General features: G+C 42.9%; 1 protein-coding gene across 19 annotated transcripts in view; it reads right to left on the bottom strand.

The window, feature by feature from the left end:
- The window catches only part of arhgef9a (Cdc42 guanine nucleotide exchange factor (GEF) 9a), a 42,823-nt gene that overhangs the window by 6,100 nt on the left and 22,415 nt on the right, over positions 1-14,308 (bottom strand). For 7 of the 19 annotated variants that reach the window (XM_076739619.1, XM_076739618.1, XM_076739624.1 and 4 more), the window contains 9 exons: positions 11,144-11,323; positions 10,427-10,516; positions 9,127-9,327; positions 7,553-7,732; positions 6,024-6,256; positions 4,799-4,928; positions 3,160-3,291; positions 1,108-1,351; positions 727-795 (listed from right to left, as the gene is read on the bottom strand). In XM_076739619.1, the coding sequence (XP_076595734.1) occupies positions 727-795; positions 1,108-1,351; positions 3,160-3,291; positions 4,799-4,928; positions 6,024-6,256; positions 7,553-7,732; positions 9,127-9,327; positions 10,427-10,516; positions 11,144-11,323 (1,459 nt within the window). Of the gene's footprint in view, positions 1-703; positions 796-1,107; positions 1,352-3,159; positions 3,292-4,798; positions 4,929-6,023; positions 6,257-7,552; positions 7,733-9,126; positions 9,328-10,426; positions 10,517-11,143; positions 11,324-14,308 lie in introns of all 19 variants that reach the window. The other 12 variants (XM_076739620.1, XM_076739633.1, XM_076739631.1 and 9 more) reach the window with 3 other exon arrangements.

Below are 14,308 nucleotides of genomic sequence, written 5' to 3'. Positions count from 1 at the left end.
GCTGGTTTTAAAACTTAAAAACAAGAACTTGCTGAATCGCAAAATAAGACTAACATGATTACCCTGATGTTTCTCCTGACTTCAAGGCGTCATGTTGTTCCATTGTGCCGGATTACACAATGTAAGACAAAGGCTCCTTGTTCTACAACTTAGATGCTGTAACAAAACAAAAGAAATCTGACTATAAACTCCACATGGACACATCAGAAGTACTCCGGGTACACTGTGATAATCTGGATGTAAATGGAAGTGATAAGCGCCAACAACCACCCTAACTCAGTAAAAGGAAAAATGCAAACAGCTGTCTGAAGTATTAGATGTTTTTTCAAGACGAGCGTGACACAGGACCCACATGTCATGAACACTGGTATCGCCCTTTAAACTCAATACTTCATGCAAACAGCCCTCTGTCTTTTCATTGATGCTTAACAGCTGCTTTACAACTCATATCAAGTCGTCCTCGAGTATGGGCTGGCAGACATTTAACTCAACGGAAAAATCTTGAACGTAATAAAGCGAGAAGACATGAATCCACTGGACATTTCTAAATACTTAGTACACAGATAGTCTAGGTCCTTTCATGAACAAAGTAGGCGTGTTTAAAAAAAGGTGTAGAAAGTAAAAAAAGAGAGCAGGTTAAGGGGAGAGTAAACAGCGATGAGAAGACAGAGCACAGCAGCAAGGAAAAGAAAAGGGAAATCACCTGATATCTTCTTGTTGCCTCACCTTTCTGTTTGGTCACCTTTCTCACTGTCATGGCCGCCTGTCGCTTCTGATACTCCGAGATCTCAAAACCTAAACAACAAACAACAATATGATTTACACATGTTCCACATGAGGAACACACAGCCCTTTAGCGCTGGCTTAGACACAGCTGTGAAGCTACAATAGTACAGAACCTGAGTGACCCAGCCAATCAGAGCTAAGGCCTGGTTGTCATGCTCACTTTACAACTAAACTTACTCACATCACACAGAGGAACTCGTGTTTTGTACTAAAAAAAAGTCACCTTGTAGTGTGCTGCCACAAATACAACATGTAAGCGAAGCTCCATCGCCCACTGTGAATGAAACCAATGCTTTCCAAACAGGGAGGTGCGTGACTAACCGATTTTCTCATCCTCCTGCACCATCTTCCTCTCCTCGTGGAAGGCCCTGAGCCAGCGGATCTTCTCCTCTGGCTTCTTTGCCAGGAAGATGTGGATCTCCTCGCTGTCTTTGTTGCACAATTTGAAGGCGTTCTTCACACTGACGTTGAAGTCGTCATCGCGCCCGTCTATGGCGTCCCGCACCTCGTAGCGATCCATGTCGATGCGGCCCTTATAGTACAGGATGTCTCGGCGTATCAGGTCCTGGGGAGGAGGAGGAGGGGAGGACGTCTGTTAATGTGTGTACGCGTGTGTGCTGAACCTTGGAGGTGTCAACAAGCACCCTTCCCTTGGTATCCTGAGAGTCTGTCTTATGCAACCCTTTCCATCTGCTGCCCAAACATACAAACACCTTCCACACGCTGTGCAGAATGCCAGGTTTCACAGCAAATGTGCCTGACGCTCGATATCACAAAATGCACAATGGCTACTACGCTTACAAGTTTACACCAGTACAATCTAATGCACAACCAGACAACACCTCTGAATAACTGCTGTCTTTGTGAAGATTATAAAGCCAGTTTCTGATGACAGTTTGTGTCAGACAGGTGTTTATTCAATTTCTGAGACTGGTGTTTGTGAATAATCAATGTGGAACCGCCAATCAATTATTGGACTAATTACTGCAGTGTGTCTGCACTGTGTCTCTTATATTCTGTCCACTTCATGCACCAACAGTAACTATGGCGTCAAATTCAGGCAGCGTGTCTGAAATCACTCCCTTGTTCACTCATTCACTGCTCCCTGCATAATGGACACTCAGCTGTTAAGTCAACAGAGACGAATTAATTCAGATTTCTATCATTCTGCATCATCACTGACAGCTGTAGAGTCACACAACAGTAATTTTCCCATCTATAAAAATTTGATTTGATACATACATTAATATTTGGTATAGATATTAAGATATGTTTGCTATCATATAAAACAAAACCATCTAAATAGTTTTCCGTCAATCAACTAATTGTTCCAGCTCTGGAGCAGTTCATAAACCACATGTAACCTTAACCTCCAGTAAGTAGCTTTAATAATTTGTGGGAAAAAGAGGGACAGATAAAAAAAAAATCTTCATCGTGACCATTGCCTGAGGACCAAATATCATCCAGTCACACGATAAGGTCAAGGAAGGTAAAAAGAAAAAATGAAGAACAGGCATCTTTTAATAGGCGTGCTGAGACAAATCTGCATTCGTGTGCTGATAAGGAAGAGATGAGAGGAAAAGATGGAAGGCTACATGCAACGTGTTACTAACACGCCCTGAGGCCTGCCATTACACATGTTGTACTGAGGATGCCGGAGAAGGATATGAGAACAAAGAACAGACTTTATAATTTAGTGTGTCTTGGAGCAGAATTTATTCAGTGGACCAGACCAGTTAATCTGTAGAAATACTGGAGTTCATTTCTGGTGTCAGAGATGTTCAACAGTGATACAAGGGGGGCAGAGAGGAGGTGAGGCAGAGGGAAGGATAGAAAAACAGACAGTATGTCTTTGTTTTTATCTTATTTTCTTTCTGTTTGTCTGCGTAATGGTGAAATTACTGTTCCTCTGTGTGTACACGTGTGTGATGACGCAGTTGTTCAGCTCATGTGTGTGTTTCTGCGCGTCTGTCTGCATTTGTGTCTGTGTCTCGGTGTGCATGCATTGTGGAGCCTAGCCGAGCGTGAACATCCGTCTGACAGGAGTGCACAGCCTCGGTGCATTACAGCCCAAACTAGCACAGCTCCATTTTGTGAAAGGTGCTGAGGATTTGAACGCATCTTCACTGGGGGCTGGTGCGTCTCATACGGTATTATGTAATCTATTTGCGGCTCTCTCGAGTAAGGTTGAAGAAGAAGTCACATTGTTTTCAAGCATCTCTGCCACCAGCCATGTGATACAAAACTTTCAAGAACACAGACTGAGGGTGTGTTTTAGCTTATCAGCTTGTTTTCAGTCGACAAAGTGTTCAAAAAGAGGAAGAAAGTGAACAAAGAGAGAGAGAGGGGGATAGAGACAGAGAGAGAACCTACCTTCTTACAGAGGACCAGCTGGTGATCAAAGAGGAAGAAGACTCGCTGCTGGCTACGTCCATACGGCTGATAGATCCATGACAACTCCCCAGTGTAGATGAGCTCCGAGCTCCTGTCCAAGATATCATCCCCCTAGACAAACACAAACACAGATACGCAATTTATAAATAGGCTGTTTGCAGTCATGTGACGTCAAATTCAGACGGAGGGCAGGATGTGAAAACTGCAACGGACGAGATGAAGGAAAGTTCTCACTGTGCTACTTTAGATTAAATTATGAGAGAAAGGTGCAAACAGAAAATCAGAACATGTGTCGGATGTGACCCTTATGTTATGAAGAGGAGCGATTTTTCTCAACTGAACTGAAAGTTTTGCTGCTACTGAGACAGTAGATATAACAAACTACAGGCTCATTCAGATGTCGTTCTACTCTAGAAAACTAATGAAAGCATACAAATGGCTGATTTAACAAGTGCTTGTCATGTTGCTTGTACCTATTACTTCAAATCTATCACCACAGATTAAAGACAAGAGCTAATGTTACACCATTTCCACCATTATCCCCCTCACTTGCTCTCGACCACAGATGGTTAACAAGATATTTTTTCTGGCTTTATTCAGTCAATTTCTTTCATTTTTCACCTTTATGAACAACAACTTTTGGTACTCAATAAAAGCTCCTCTTGGTTTCTTGGTTTTATCGATTTGAGCAACCGTAAACAACGCAAAACATTGGCATTTTGAGTGTGTGTTATAGTGCTCCCTATGCAGAAAATCACTTCTGGCCTTCCATCTGCAGTTCGCACCACAACAAAAGAGTGACATGACATCATCTGCAAACTGCCAAAAAGAAGCCTAACTCTATTAATTTTACACATCCAACAAAGATGTGGTTAGTAGTTCTCAGCCTGTGAAAACAGTCGTATAATGTCTCTTGTGGCTCTGAAGGAGCTTTTTCGGAGAGCCTGACACATGAATGCTGATGTGGCGTCATCAGGTGTATCTCTTCTTGATCTTGAAAAGCCAATTTTTTTTTTACACAAAGCCTGCTTTACAGACTGAGACATAGGGTTAATAAGACATGGCTACCAGGCAGGGGTAGTCAACGAAAAGGCAAACAAGTCAAGTGGATCCAGATTGACCCATGCAAGTGGCTAAAATTCAGGATGTGTCACCCTTTGCTGAATCAGTTTTGACTGCCATTGTTTGTACGTGTGTCTTATGTGTGTAACTTTATGACAGTGCACTACAAAACTTTTGCACTACTCTTTTAGACAATGCTGAAAATATGAGGCAGCCATCCAATGCAGGGTATCTAGCTCTGAAAGTCTGAAAGTGAAAGCTGAAAAGATGTTATTTTTGGTCTGTTAAAAAGACAAACATTTAAGGAATTCAAGGACTTAAGGAATCTTTAACACATACGCAAACACAACTTAATGTTTTCATTGAGCGAACAAGAGCTGTGTGTAAAACTGTCTACATTTAGTGACAGATATATAGTAAGAGTAAGGTGTAAGTGCTTCCATCCCTCTGCAAATTCTGTGACTCAACAGATGGACTAAATAGACCAGACCAGATTCTGCCAGTAAAACAACATCAGATGCTTGGTAATTACTCCACAGTCTAGACGTACACATACCTCCCAGTCCAGAACAGAGGCTTGCCACTGGGCGATCTTGTCGATGTTCTCCAGCCTCCTCTTCCTCTCGTTGATCTGCTGAGTGACGTTCCGCATTACTGCCAGTGCTGCTGCCACGTATCGATAGTCACTACAGACAGAGTGTACACATAATTACTCCTGGGGTGTTAAAAGGAAAAGTTATAGCTCTTGGAGATAGGCCACTCTTTAAAAAAGACATGTAATGTTGCTGTAGTGAATGATACAGAGTAGCCTATTAAAGGACTGGGGTTATAAACTCAAGGAACAGCAGTAAATCTGCTGGAACACAGTCAAAATAACACAGTGCTACTTAATTCTTACCAGCCACTTTCTCTATCCACAGTTAACTCTGACTGCGTCTATGCTAACTGAGCTGAATTTATCCCTCTGGCTTAGATGTGCTACGGATCCAATCCTCACTTTGGTAGATAATACGTGTGTGTGTGACAGTGCTGTGAGTGTGTGTGACAGAGAGCAGGCCTATATCTGGCAGATTCTCCACAGCTCCTAACAGTCAAACACTGTGATCTGGCAGGCAGAGCTGGCAGAGCTGGCACCTGTCCCTCTCTGGCTGAGAACGCATGGTTTGTGAATGACCTGGAGCTGGCTGAGACACGCTGAATCACTTACACCATGTTTCCGTGGGTTTGCACGCATGAGTTTGCACATCTGGATGCTCGCGTATGTGCCTGTGCATGAGAGATGATCTGCAAATGTTTAGATTGTGTACTGTGCTTTTGTGTTGTGCACACAGTGCGTGGACAATGTCAATCCTTGTATACGTGCCAGCAAAAGCCCAAATTCATATTTAATCTTCAAATCTATTTATATCCAGAGGTCTATGCAGTGATCCTATGGCCATGTGTTGAAATGAAAATTATTTGACATGGTTATCAACTGCAGTACTGCAGTACTGTAGCGTGCAGTTTTAATACAACTGAGATTCCTTGATGAAATGTTTTCCTCTAAAACATTCACAGAAAGCTGGTAAAGCTGTGCAAAACAACATTTGTTTCAGTTCATACATGGATAATCACCATTTCAGTAGAATAAACCCAACACCTGCAACATCGGCATTGCAACGCAACGCATCTGGAACACAACGACGCATCAGTAATGTCTTCTTTTTAGAAACAAATGAGCTACCATCCAGAAGCCACACAATCAGCAGATTAGATGTGACCTTGGCCAAAGCGTACAGTACCTGTGCTCCTGTGCGGTGTATTTGAGAAGCTCAGCCAGCTGGAGTGGATATTTGCAGATTTTCTGGACAGGGGTGAGCAAGAAGCCGTCTATGGCGATGTCAATCATTTGCTGAAGGAGGCGACAGGCCTCGAAGAAGTGCTGGTACCTGCCATCCCTCATCAGTTTGCTCAGCTCCATACAGGCATCCAAGTGGTTGTTACAGTATTCTGAATAGATCCAAAAACCATCTTGCTGTAGAATAAGGGAGCAGATAGATGCATGATGAGAGAGGAATATATGGAATGAATCCTCATGCTATGCAGAGGACTGTCAGTATGCACAGACAGGAGCATCGCACCCGCAGGTGTTATGGGTGTTCTGACACCCACCCTTTCCTCAACATGACCCCCCCCCCCATGTTAGTAATGTAACTTTGCCTTGTTATGTGATGTGGCAGCTGACATTAGTCATGAAATGCAAAATGAAAAACACTATCATTCATTCCAAATGCAAGCCAGGTGGCCAACTTAATGCAAGATAAAGGTAGCTGACATTATTTAGCTACAAGACAGATGTCCACCCATCTTTAAACTGTGGCCTCAGCTATTGTACCCATCTAACTATAAAGCAAGAGACATCTGTCTGTCTGTCTGTCTGTCTGTCTGTCTAGGTGTACATATCTATGAATGTACTGTATGTATGCATGTCCTGTGCGTGTCTCAAGAACTGTTCAAATGACCTACTTCACACTCGGCGGGTGTATTGTTGGGGACATGTAATGTTGAACTTTTGACACGTTCAACTTTATTAAACTTTAAACAAACAAGTGAACTGCCCTCTGTGCAGCGGTAAAGCTTCAGGGCTTTTAAGTGGCGGCTAATGCAAACCGAACACATCCTACTGCTGAAGCTTCACATTTGCAGCATTTAACTGTTGAAACATGAGCAGACTTTTATTATGAAGTAGTCACAGGAAATGCAATGTGTTTGTGAGTGAGACTGACACCGACCACTATCGTTTATCAAAAATATGTTGCTATAATCTCACTGTGTTGTTAATTATGTTTAAAAAAGGAACAAAAAACAGGTGGCACGTGTACGTTTGTCTGTGTTTTATGACAGACACTAAAAAGTCATTTCTTGACACTGCGGTGCACTGAATGCTGGTGTCTTTAGTATCTTGGGGTGAACGCTGTGGTGCTACAATGCCCAATATAGAAATTCATGTCAATTCTTAAAACCACTGCTCCACCTCAGTGCACAGAGGAGCAGCTCCAGGAGCAAAAAATGTTTTACTAGAGCTGTTTTCTCAAGATCATGACTTAATTATCACATTATCTTGAGATAAACTGTTTGCTGGTGACTTAATTATCTCCGCAACTTAACAGTTATCTCAAGATAACGAGACAATTAAGTTCTGATCTTGAGATAACAGGCCTTAAAATTATTAGCAATTATGGCTGCTCTCGGCTGGACAGCGTGTATTAAACTGCTTCTGTTTTTTTCTTATCAGAGTGCGTTAAAAAAGGAAAACACTATTTGAACTCACGTGTTCTAAAAAGCACGGTCCGATTTCAGAGAGGTGGGGTTCCTCTGTGTTGTACTGTTTCTCCAAGTCTCTAACAAAGCCCATCTGGAAGCGGTAGATGTCCTCGATGTTCCCAAAGATGACCTTCAGCTGGTCGTCGTTGAACATGTCCACACGCTTCCTGCACTGGCGCAGGTATCCCTGCAACAATATGGGTTACAACTCCTGTGAGGCTTTCAAAGACGTTTACAGTTTAAGTTCCATGTCCTGAATTGTGACATGGCTACACGGCTATGAGTCAGAAAATGCTACACAAAAGGTCACAGCTTGTTACATCTCATTATTATTTTGTGAATTCTTTGTAATAAACATGTTAAGTTATTCCTTAAATATAATTCATTGGCATCAAAATGAACTATGGCTCCTTAGAAGCTTCTGTAGAGTCAGAGACAATTTTGTGTAGGTCGAGCTGTGGCCCCAATTTGTCAGTTCAATTCTTGTGGTTAATTAAATGCCCTGAAGCTTTGGCACATTGGGAAAAGATTTGCTGTAAGAGGTAGGTTTTTGCTATTTCACACTCCACTACCCAGAATTCTCTCTGTTGAAATACAAATGCTAAGCCCTTTTGCTTTGTTTCAAGTCAGGTTCAGTGCAAATAATCAAAATTAAAGCAGCGTTTTAAAATGAGGTGTCTCGATTTGAGACAGCGTTCTCAAATAATCGATGGCTCAAGATTTTGGAATGGACTACTGTATTTAACAGCATGTTACATTGTTACTGCTAGCAGTAGAACAAACAGATGGGTATCAAACAGTGACTGATTACAACTGTGGTCTGTTTTCTATCATAAAACACAAATGTAGCTGGTTGGTCATGACTGGAAATCTTAATGGTAAGTCATCAGTTCTCATAACATAATACAACAATCAATCGATTATCTTTTTCTTCCATTGATACTTGTGTTCTTTTCTTAGTTCCAATTATCACATGGAACTGCTTCCTCTTGACTTCTTGATTTTAACATCAAGACAGGAACAGAAAAACAAAGACAGAACTGTTTGACATTAGATAATATGCTTATAGAGTAAATCCGGTATTTGGTCCAGATTTTAGATACACATGTAGGTTTCGGCACGTTGTTCTTGAGTGTTTATAAAAAGCTCGCTTTTCTAAAAATGTAACAACTGGCGAGACGTTTGTTTAATTTTATTAGGTGTGAATTCTAGCCTGTCACTTCGGCATGATTCATAATATAATGGCGAATTTAATCTGGACTAGATGATTCCAAGCGTGGCAGCTGCCACTACTGTGTTTCATATCCAACAAAAAGAGAATTATTTTTGGGCTGTTTTGAAAAAAAAATTAATAAACAGAAATACTGTATGTCTTGAATCAAAGTGTGAATGTGGGAGTGTTAAGAATCATAGACCCTTGTGTGGCATCAAAAGCGCTGTTTCTTCTCTCACACACGTTTCTGTTCATTCAGTTCTTTACCATTTACATTTCCCATTGTCTGTTTGGCATTAAAGCGCGCCCTGGAACCGCAGTGTGTACGTATATGTGTGCGCTGGTGGATGTGTGCACGTGCTTAGTACCTCACAGATGTCCTTGAGGTGTTTGATGTAGTGCCTCTCTGTGCTCATGATCTCATTGATGACGTTAGCTCTCATTTGGTCTCGGTTCTGGAGGGGCGAGCCCAGACACAGGCAGTCATTGGTCGGATCCAGGTGCCCGTTCTGCACCTCGCTGGTCCCCTCGGCTGGCTCTGCTCCGCCGTCCTCCTGGTTCACCCACAGCTGAGTGCAAACACATTCACGCACACCAAGAGCCACACACACATGCATTGAATAAGAAATGTCCTCGGTTAAGTGTTAAGTGTATGAAGCTGATGAAAAACATATTAGCAGACAGATACATTCAGGTACTCACATCACAAAATCTTTGGTACAACTCAGTCCTCATGAACATGAATGCACACGGCACACACACACCACAAACATGAACACGCAACTCACACACACAGAGCTTCATTTAGAGGGTCTCTGGTAGCTTGGACAGTGAGTAAGACTGTTGGTCCAGCATGTCAGAGAAGTGAGGGACACACCGCCAAACACTCCAGAGTTTTAAAAAAGCCTCTTTCTGAGACGGGTGCCCAGAGGATATTCAGTGCCTAACTTTGGCCCTGTGTGTGACTCAAATAAATCTCCCCCTTGCACATATACATGCACATACACTCGCACGCAACCTCACACATTCCTCATACATGCACTCACCAACACACACACACACACACACGCACACACGCACACACACACACACAGACAGATCCACATACATAGTGTATTCCACTCTCGCTCATAGAAAGGGCCAAGTGAGCGTGGTTTCAGATGTCCAGCAGCCAACACCTGATGACACACAGTTTGCCAAGAGAACATCAAAGAACCGACGGGTAGAATGCCAAACACAAGATGAGAAATGCAGCGCCACAGACAAGCAGAGTGACGGGTGGTAGAGCACTGACTGCGGACGAGAACTACTAGCGCAGCATTAAGACTGAGAAATAGTCAGAGTCAATAGTAAATAGAGTACTGAAAAAATCATCAATATTTAAAATGGAAATAACCGTGAATGTTAACAGGAATAATGATTCCAAAATCCATTTAATTCTATACAAATCCATTTGTAGAATTTCAGTACAGGCCATTAAGAACACATGTAATGTTATTTTACTTTTGACTCATCAGTTCTGCCTCTCTATCGACCCCGTTGAGGATGATGTGAGAACGTCATGGGAACGTTAATGTTTGGTAATGTCGAGGGTACGTTGTGTGGACAGACTGGAGCGAGCGGGTGGGCGGGCAGGCTGGATGGGTAGATGAAGCTGGGAAAACGCACCTTTGACGTGGTGTTTTGGAACCGTGGAGTTGCTATGGGGTTGATATAGAAAACCTGTTTTGTTTGGGGCTGAGGAGGGTGGGGTTCCACCTTGGAGAGAGAGAATGACAGAACAGAGAGATACTTTTTGGTTGACAGTCAGTCAGCCTGTCTGCCCTGCCCTCTCAGGAGTGAATATGGAAGGGTGGACAGGTGGGAATGGCCATGAGGAGTGTCTGGGGGTCGGGGGTACTCTGCTGTGGGTAGCCTCTACCTACAACAAGGACGCTAATTCTTACTTCAAAATAAAGTAAAAGAATTATGGAATAACCTACAGTAGCTGCATCAGACCTTTGAGTTGGGTTGGCTGAATTCAGGTGTGGGTGAGGTTATATAATCATGATGTAAAGTGAAGACGTTGTAAATTTAAGTGGATTTCAAGGGTAGCGGTTGAAGGTGATGCCAAACTAAAACTTTGTTGTCCCTGAACACCTGATGAAGGCACTTAGCTGGCTGTTCTCTGACCTGGGTGTTATGTATAACTAAAAAATGGCATTATTCAACTATATGTATCTGTGTATGGAGCAGGCAAATTAATGTGTGTGTCTTGTGCATGTGCACCTTCCTCTGGGTATTTATCAGCTTGTGCGCATATGTTCATGTGCCTCCATTTCTGTATATGTGTGGGTGTGTGTTGTGTCTATGGTCACTGGCAGGCCATGGCTGCAACTAACTCACCCGTACAAAGCTGGCAGGGAACCATCCTTCCTCCTCATCAATCTGGCCCCACCACCAGTCCTTGTTGGAGGCGTCCAGCACCTTGATGACGTCACCGGCCTTAAACGCCAACTCCCGGTCCGCCATGGTCACATGGTCCCATACCGCCTCAGCGTTGACGATTGAACCTCCACTTATCAACTGGAGAAATTGGAGGGAAAGACACAGGCTATATCTTGTGCTTTATTGTTACATGAAGCCACCGCTGTGGAAACACCACTGAGACAGCATGGACAGCACTGCAGACACTAACCAATAAATGTGGATCCATGTGACCAAAAACAGCACATAAATCAAATTTGAAAGTGATTGTAATTCAGTACTCAGCCTCATTTTGGCCTTGATTTGTGTGAATCCTTGTTGTTAAACCCCTCAGATTACTAATGGATGCAAATACACACCCTCAAAGCCAGGGCCCACTGGCAGCTTAGGGATCGCAAATAGAACAACACAATAGCCGACACAGAGCACAGCACAACACAACAAAATACGACAACACAAAAAAGGCAGAGCCATTAGAGGAGAAACAACACAGTGTTCAGAAGCACAGCACTCGTTTCCATACAGGGACAGTAATTGGCCCATTATGACATTAGAATAATTACATGTGTTAATGTTATATAAATGCTAAGGAGCAAACAAATGTGAAGGGATAATCTCCCTTCCTTCATGCTGTCACCAGGGCTTGTTATTTTATCTGCAGCACAGTCTTTGACAAAACATGGAAGAATGACTCATCAAATCTTTTCTATTGACTTTAGCATCATGAATAAATAATGTGGACATTATGCGACACTGAAAATAAATGTTTAAATTGTACAACTGTTTGCATGCACATGTGCAGAATATTATTTTATATGCATGCACTGGGCATGCCCTGTAAGGGCATGGAAGCGTGTCAGGTGATCAGTATTCTTTAGGGAATGTGAAGAGGCTAAAGGTTGTTCTCATTAAAGGACAAGAGACCGTGGACAACGTTCCCAGAAAGACCTGAGTCTGACATCATCCATCTACCAAGCGGCCTCACCATCCATCACACTGAGGACTTAGCTTTGTTGCCTTGAGACATGCACAAACACACACACATACACATACACATACACCCACACGTGCAGCCACTTCCTCAGCTTCATATTCATGAAACCCCTGTATGTATCTGTGGCACAGCTCCAACTGTTTGTTTCAATTGCTCCCTCCAAAGTAGTGTTCATCAGCACTCTCCAGTCCAGAGCTAACCATGCATCCAGTCCCTGGGGCTGTGGGCAGAGCAGCCAGCGCTAACCAAGCCTGACAGGAGCTACTTACGCTCTAGGTAAGGAGTTATCAAAGGCCTGGAGACAGGGATGTCACATGGATGGACGCTAAATTACTTCTTTGCTTATATTAAGGCTTTTGCATAGTAATATTGAGCTTCTGTTATTTTCTAAACGGAGCTAGTTCTATTTTTTCCTTTGAGATTACTTTGCTTCTTGCAAAACTGAATATCCGGATGGAAAAAACTTTTTAAAATGCACCTCATCACTCCAGCATGAAAATATTATTCCACCTATGTGCTGATGCAGTGTGTTTGAAAGAAATGTCCATGAGAAGCTGCAGACAGTGTGTGTGTTTGTTTCCATTCAACCAAAACCCCCCGTGAGGATCTAAGCTCTCAGACTCAGCAGCTACATTGCCCCCTTCAACCTGTAGAAAAGTCTTCTTCCCTGATTGTTTACTGAGGCAGCTACAGGGGATATAAGCCAATCAGGCCAGAGGAGTGAACACAGGGATGGACGTCCATGCCTGGAAGGGAACGAACGGCTGTCGTCATGGCGACAGATGAGGATGCTTCACTGGTATTGACAAGATGATGGGATGGGGCAAGGACACTTCAGGATGAACCAGAATATTTCTAAATTTAGGTGTGTGTGTGTGTGTGAGAGAGAGAGAGAGAAAGAGAGAGAGAGAGAGAGAGAGAGAGAGGGAGTGACCACTGAATGGCTGTCATAGCTCTCTGTCATTAAATATTAGAAGGACAAACCAATAGCATTAGAGAATCCAGTCACATGATCATTTCCAGGTCAATGTAATTGCAAAGGCACACAGTGTCTGGCTCTGCATGCAGGTTTTAGGATCAAAGATACCATTGAGTGGGTTGATTCAATCAGGTACAACATAGGGCTGGGAGCTAGGGTAACAATAGCTTTAGCCTATATCTCAAAGCTCTCGACTACAGGAAGAGATGAGGATTACCGCAAAAACATGTGTCACGCTGCCATGGTAACAGGACTGATGAATAGTGCTCAGAAAGATTTTAAAAAATCATTGTTGATTCAGGAAAAGGAATTTGATTTAAATCACTTATGACACAAATGGGTAGTTAAAACACACACACACACACACACACACACACACACACACACACACACAGTAATAGCTAGTGGAAGCCAAATCAGTTCTACTTGACCGTCACCATCTGACATCAGGACCTCTGCCTGAAACAGCACCCACAGAACAGATGAGCCTTGGCAGTGAGGTCAGTCTCGCTTCTAGCTACTTCACTGTAATGTCTGTTTGCCTTATTCTACCCACCTCCTCCAACCCCACCTCCAGAACCACTCCATTTTCAGCCCCATTCACTCCAAGCACAATCTCTCCAGTCCCCATCAATCTGCTGTAATATAGGCAATAGACAGAAAGAGCAAGGGAGAGAGAAAGATAGAGATCCATTCACAGCCAGTGTTCCTCCCTGCTCACTTTTCTCCTTACCTTCATCTCTCCATCTCCCTAATGAGATCAGCACTGCCCTCTCCAATACATTGCATCCTTCTTCCCTCTATGTCTGAATAAATTAAAAGCATTACATAATCAATCTTACCAATTCCTACCTTAGCACAACCTCACCTAGCTTGATCAAATGGCACACAGTGAACACGTAGACACACAAACATTGAGGAGTCTTGCCACAACACTTATCATTACATGTGTGTCTACCAGCTGTAATGACCTATGTCATCATTATGGTTACACTGCAGTTACAACATCAAAGATCAGAGGGCGAAAACAGCCGACTTTAAACCGCAGAACCTGTATTTGGGTCAATGCAAATGAATGCAGAGGAAATCTATCCCTATACGTGGACATATA

This window comes from Chaetodon auriga, chromosome 9 (genome assembly GCF_051107435.1).
Source record: "Chaetodon auriga isolate fChaAug3 chromosome 9, fChaAug3.hap1, whole genome shotgun sequence".
Lineage (NCBI taxonomy): Eukaryota > Metazoa > Chordata > Actinopteri > Chaetodontiformes > Chaetodontidae > Chaetodon > Chaetodon auriga.
The sequence above is the reverse complement of the archived record's forward strand: the minus strand, read 5'-3'. Positions and strand labels throughout refer to the sequence as shown.